At 48.6% G+C, this 6688-nt stretch overlaps 1 protein-coding gene across 1 annotated transcript; it reads right to left on the bottom strand.

The window, feature by feature from the left end:
* Nucleotides 1-124: 124 nt before the first annotated feature.
* On the bottom strand, nucleotides 125-6520 carry LOC135815636 (sorbitol dehydrogenase-like). Its single transcript, XM_065328956.1, has 8 exons — nucleotides 6310-6520; nucleotides 4626-4659; nucleotides 3647-3811; nucleotides 2961-3120; nucleotides 2267-2451; nucleotides 1774-1952; nucleotides 1038-1159; nucleotides 125-556 (listed from the first exon to the last, which is right to left on the bottom strand). The coding sequence occupies exons 1-8, from the start codon at nucleotides 6397-6399 to the stop codon at nucleotides 394-396; spliced, it is 1098 nt and encodes a 365-aa protein (XP_065185028.1). The 5' UTR covers nucleotides 6400-6520; the 3' UTR covers nucleotides 125-393.
* Nucleotides 6521-6688: the final 168 nt, after the last annotated feature.

The raw sequence follows: 6688 nt of genomic DNA, 5'->3' as shown, positions 1-6688 counted from the left end.
TTTCCAAAAGACTAGCAGCGTGTGGGTCGTCTAAAAGATTACGTCAACAAAAAATTCCGCCGTGGGCCAACCAACCCATCCGCGCGGATCCGGGAGTTGCACACTCTTGTTCATCTACTCTTGGTTGTATGCACTACAGCTTTTCTCGTCGGTCATCTGCATCAACATCCATGCGTGGACAAAATAAAAATAATAATAGAAGAGAAGATCTAGATAGATGGTGTACCTGTATGTATAGACTGAAATATGGCTTCCAAGATACCTGCATGTAGATAGAGAGACAAACCAAGGAGTGTAAAATCAATACTCACTGCCAGCAGTTGAGTAAAATGACTACATGTACAATCATGAAACTATAGGTGACAAGAGAAGAACACTGCACCGAAATTGTGCTCAGCACTCAATCATCACTTTGATTGAATTCGTCTGGACAGCGTTGAGAGTGGTCTCAAAGGCAGTCGCTGCATCGGCCAGCTTGTAGCGATGTGTGACAAACAAATCCAGCTGTTCGGCTGTGATCTTGCCTGATGCAACCAGTTGCAGAGCGACCGGATAGCTACACATGGAAACACAGACAGGAATATGCAATAAAGTACACGTATTACGGTACACAATGCTGCAGACACTGCACTTGCCATGCACACGTATCGGCCAATGCACTCTCCAAGCACTAACTCAGGCTCAAAATACCCAAGCATGCACTATGTACTCTGAACGTGATCTGTAAAATGCACCTAACTGTTACAATGGTCCAAAAGCTGGTCAAGTCAGGATGCGCATTATACTGCGACAAATGCGGTACATATTGTGCACTACATGCGCACATGTATATATAGTCATCCAAGCATCACCACACAGAACTGCACAAGATTGAACATGTTCCGGTATCTAGTATAGTTAGTGTGAAAGGGTAGCCATGCAGCAGATTAGCACAGTAAGCAATAGCAACGTGAATGCAGAGATCCCCAATCCGCGCGCGTGCTGTTAGAAAGCTCCCTGCAGATAATAGGCATAGTGCGGGCGTTTAATTAACTTACGCATTGCAGTATCGGAAGATGCCGCGGATGTCTACCTCGCGCACGGAAGCGTTGACAATGGGAATTTCCACCTTGGGACGGCCGAGACCGACGAGGACAACCGTACCGCCGCTACGGGTACCCTGCAGTACAGGAGTTGGTGACATAGTGACCAAGTCCAAGAGCAACGGCATATGAAACAATGTATCAAGGGACGGTATTGGCAATAGCAGTTACTGACAGCTAACGATGACAATAAATGACACTAATGCTACTTGCCCTATTTATACCAAGAGTACATAACCCCCCAGAGTGTGCAACGCCTGATCTAGCTCTGCATAGGGTCTTGGTCGAGCGGAATCGGATCTTTGCGTCATAATACCGTACACATCTGAGGGGAACCCGGGGAGTCGCGGGTGCTCTTGGATCAAAAACAATGGTACCCTGCCTCGAGACCGGCCTTGCGCTGGTGTGGAGTGTACGCATGACATCAGAAGATCCGATTCCGCTCGACCAAGACCCTATGCAGAGCTGGATCGGCGTTGCACACTCTGGGGGGTTATGTACTCTTGCTATTACCCCCCAATGTGCTTAGTGCAAGGCTAGTTAGCTTCAGCTGTACGGCACACCAGTCAATGAGCGTGCGCTTTTCCTCCCCTGCTCATTCAGCAATCGTTCCAGTTGGTGAGCATTACTTATCATGAAAACTTTGAAAAGAAGCCCAGCAGCGGCATCATGACATGGCACCAGTGCTTACATAGATAGCGGTGGAAACACACGGTGCAGCGCCCGTGCACTCGGTGGTCTGATCGGCCTGGTGTCCGACGGTCTTCTCGATGCGAGCGGCTAGCTGCTCCGGTGTCTCGCTAGTCGAGCTGGTGATGCAGAAATCAGCGCCTAGCTTCTTGGCCATTTCAAGACGCTGCTCAATCAGATCTAGGCAAGACAGCAACAGGATAAGAACAGCCAGAGTCTTACCACAAGCCAAAGAGGTCGTGTACAGTACTCATCCGGGGATGCAGGCAGATGCCCAATAATACATGAGCCTGCAACATGCCATGGCTCAGGATCAAAGTAAAATGCACGAGCAGTGGCATTTCTTTAGATAATTTTATAAATTGTTTTGACAAGTTGTGGTTGTATTGATCAGGATTCCTTGGCAAATCTAGGAATGTTTCAGCATTGCCAAGAGCAGATGAGTTCAGATATGGTGTGGAAATGTAGGGGGACACCATGCAGATTCCACTCACCGACGATAGTGACTGTGGCTGCACCGGATGCCTTCGCCACCAGCAAGCACACCAGTCCAATCGGGCCGGCGCCCATGATGAGAACATTGCTACCCATGGCAACACCAGCACGGCCGCAAGCGTGCACACCGACGCTGAGTGGTTCCAGCAGTGCGGCTTGCTCACTGGTCACATGGTCTGGCAGTCTGACCCGGGCCAGAAGAAGGGCACAACCAAAGAGTAAAGACTCCAACAAACAAACCGTACAACGGCCGAAAGCAACAGCCAAATGTAGTACTAGTATACAGTATCGTGAGCACCCTATTCATCACACACAGACACTTACTAGTACACACATACAAGTGCGCACACACACAGACACACACGCGCATGCACGCAAACGTGGACATTCAACGACACCCCAGTACAAACTACACTGCATAAACACACAATACTGTAAGTCAACAAATATTCGGCGCATATTTATTTTCGGCTATTTTCGGCCTGGGCATTTTTGGCTGAAAATTTGTTGCGGCCGACATTTTGTTTTTCAAGGTTCAGTGTGACAGTGCATACATGCAGAAGCGGCAGAGGCCGGAATTTTAATGCGGCTGAAATGTGTTTTAGCCCTGGGAGGCCGAAATTTATACGCGCCGAACATTCGTGGACTTACAGTATAGGATAGAGCACTGTACATTACATGTCACTGACTTACTTGAAGAGGAAGTCGGCAGCATGCTTGTAGTATGTGCTACAGTTGCCATGGATGGGTGGGGTGGCACAGAACGCCATGTCTGGGCACAGGTTATAGTGGCCAGTCTTACAGTGGAAGCAACGACGACATGGAACACCGGGCTCAATGGCAACACGATCACCTGAGCAACACAGCCACAAGTACACACATGCGTGCACACACACACACACATATACACACACACACGTGCACACACACACATGTGTACACACACATGTGTACACACACATGTGTACACACACACATGCACACACACACACATACACACACACACGTGTACACACACACTTTGTCTACATAGCCATCACCTGCCCCATACTCATTCTCCGTATGACATTTCATAAAGCCACCGCGAGTAACTGTTGAACTAAAACACACATGTGAAGAATATGGCCGCCTGGCGTGCAGGATATCATCGAGCTCAGTTAGATCTTATTCAGTCTTCCCTCTTTAATCCAGCACTTCATAAACCAGCACCCTCTATCAACCAGCCTAATTTTTAGTTACCAAAATGTCCTTTTCATGCACATTGCAGCAGTAAATCAGATTTTCTAATCCAGCACCCTCCCTAATGCAGCAGAAATTCCGTAGCACAAATGGTGGCGGATTGTAGAGGGGCCACTGTAACCCTTCCTGCTGCTGCTTACCGACTTTAACGTTGGTAACACCGTCGCCGACTTCATGCACAACACCGGCAGACTCATGTCCCATGAGGCACGACTCGCCCACGATGAAGTCACCAATGTAGCCGTGCTGCCAGTAGTGAACATCAGAGCCGCAGATGCCGACGCGCTCCATCTTGATCACGGCCTCTGCACACGCGGGGCACCAGGGCACAAGAACACTTGGAGTTGGAGCACAGTTCATGCCGCATGCTTTGTGTTGCTAAAACTTCCCCGCTGACACACACCTCCTCAATGACACGACCTCTTCACTGACACAACCAATGACAGAACCTCCCCAATGATACCACCTACTTAATGACACAAGTTCCGGCAATCTCTAGAGTAGAACCCGGGTTAAGGGTCAAACCGGATTAGGGATCGGAGCCCGGAGGGGGGGGGGGGGGCACTTGGCACATACATTGTGCAGGTGATCCTTCGGAGCCCGGGGGGGGGGGCACTTGGCATGTACATTATGCGGGAGATCCTTATACCGGGATTTAATTTCCGGCCCAAGAGGGGGTCCCCCGTCGGTTTCCGAGGAAGCCGTAACTTTTTTCGCACCAAACTATTTTTCCGGAGTCCATCTACTCACAAGAAGTCGTTTTGCACACCTTTTTGCACATCCCTGTACAACTGAGTCCAGCTATGTACGCGCAGAGTTACGAGTAGGTGGACCCTTAACCCGGGTTCTACTCTACATGCCCATGTAGTACATCAGGGGCGTCGGAAGGCATTTTAGTGTGGAACGGTCAGCCACCTGAAGTACAATTTACTCGTGGGGGAGGGATGGTTGAGCCGAAATGTTTGGAAATTTGGAGCCCAAATCAGTGCATTTTATTGATTCACAGGGTACTTGGGGCAAATAGTGGTGGTGGTACGGTCAATGCCGTAGTGACCGTACCGTGTACGACGCCCCTGTACATGTATGCAATGCACACATTTACAAAATACACCAACTCACCACCAGGGCCAGCAGCTGGCATTGGGATGTCCTCCTGGAAATAAAACACAGAAATCCAATATCAAAAGAAGAACTTGTGTTGACCCAGGGTAGGATCATCCTTGGTCAGGAGCCACCCCTTGATGTTGGTACCTTTGCATGTGCGCTGTCCGTAAATTCAAACACATAGATACCATAGTTGGAAGGCTGTCGGTTAGCGCTACGGAGATGTGTTGAAGCTAGGTGTCAGGACGTCGAATGTCTCAGTACTCTGTCAGTTTTGTGCCTAGTTATTGCACTTTCTGACTGCATAAAGTACCGTACTGGCAATATATGTTGCCGCAGTGAGGCCATGAAGCGTTACATTGGCACATGTTTGCCGCACGCAGGGCGTTACATGCAAAGTCGCACAGGAGCCGTTACACAGGTTTCTATATTGCCGCAGTCCTTTTTTTGCTATTGCCGCATCACTTTTTTGCTATCGCCGCATCATTTTTTTTGCTTTTGCCGCATCATTTTTTCTTTTCATCCACATTGAAGGCACAGAAATTCAGTTGCTATCCAACTGTTACAAACCCGACGGCAAAGGGCGACAACGATATCAATAGAAGACTGTATAATTTTAACTATCAGAGTGATCTGTTCACAAAAAGATCATCAAAAGGAAAGTGACATAGGGGAAGAGCGCTTCCTCCAAAAACTACTTTTCACCACGCGGTACACGTGCTTTCACAGTTTTCAGCCTTTTTTTGCAGTGCAAACTGCAATGAAAAGATCGCCGCACCCCGCCGGACGCGCGTTACGAACTCAACGAAAATTTGTCGCATTAGCCTGGTCGCGCGTTACGCCGCACCCCCCTGCGTTACGCGTTACGCGGCAACATATATTGCCAGTACGGTATCATGTTACAGTGATGGAGAGTTACTCTAACTCGTATCCATAATGTCTTTTTCCTTTCTACATAGATACCGGTATTCATTTTTAACGGATTGGGAAAACTTCAAATTTCAAAGGATCAGTTCACTTCCCCGGCTGACCACTTGATAGATATTAGATAAGAAGATTAATAAGCTGCTGCTGAACTAGAACAAGATCACGCGGATCATGCACATTCAGCTGGTTTGCACTGGTTCTCCAGTGTGCCGAGTATGCTCTAACTACAAGTACTCAGGAGTGCAACATGGGGCAGCCGGAGCAGTCCCGCATTAGCTCCCGCTATCCTTAGCACTTTGTGAGTTTCTGACATGTTTTTTCATGAAAGTAGGGTACGTGTACAACACTTGACCATCGCTCTTGAAGTTCCCGTCACAAAAAACCACGGGACCGACCGTTACGGTTTCTATGCCAACATCCTGGAAATTGCGCTACCTACTCTCGACGCGTTCGCAGTGCGCGCTGTTGCTTTCAATGCTCTACATGCTTGTTCTGCTGTCAGATTAACCCAGACGCCCCTCCCCAGGACGCTTGCTCAATGTTCTTGGTCTACAGGAACCTGTACTAGGTACGAAATTTACTATTGTGTTAGCTGTTACAGTGTCGTACAGAGAAGAACTTGACGCGATCACACCCGAAGTACTACGTATGACTGCAAGAGTAAATACTAGTAATCCCCGTTCTTACGTACTCTTGGTGATGGTATACACTATAGAGAGTATAGTCTCTCTTATGCCAAACGACCCCTCAACAATGTCGTGCAAGCACGTACCATTTGCAGCAGCAGGGGAGTCTTCTGGGGCAGAGGACCATCATCGCCGGGATGGCGACGCACCATCAAGCCACGGTTTTGCAACGCCATTGTCCAATAAGTAACCGATCTCTTTTTAACGAGAACTTCCTCAGCAAATCAAGCAACAACCACTGACAACGAGAGCTGATTCCCAACCAACCTGCCCTTTTTTCTGTTTTGTTCCTTGCTGTCCAGAAACGCAGTCGCCTTGGCCACAAACCAGGAGTAGTATTTTACACGCTTTTACTACATGATTGTACTCCCTGCCGGCGCCACAACCAGATCGGCAGCATGACAGTGCAGTTCAAACAATCATCGAGAAAAGTGGCACGTGCGCGCGTGGTAGCCTGTATGTAGC

The sequence above is a fragment of the Sycon ciliatum genome, chromosome 4 (genome assembly GCF_964019385.1).
Source record: "Sycon ciliatum chromosome 4, ocSycCili1.1, whole genome shotgun sequence".
NCBI lineage: Eukaryota > Metazoa > Porifera > Calcarea > Leucosolenida > Sycettidae > Sycon > Sycon ciliatum.
Note: the sequence above shows the minus strand (reverse complement) of the source record. Positions and strands in the feature narration are given on the sequence as shown.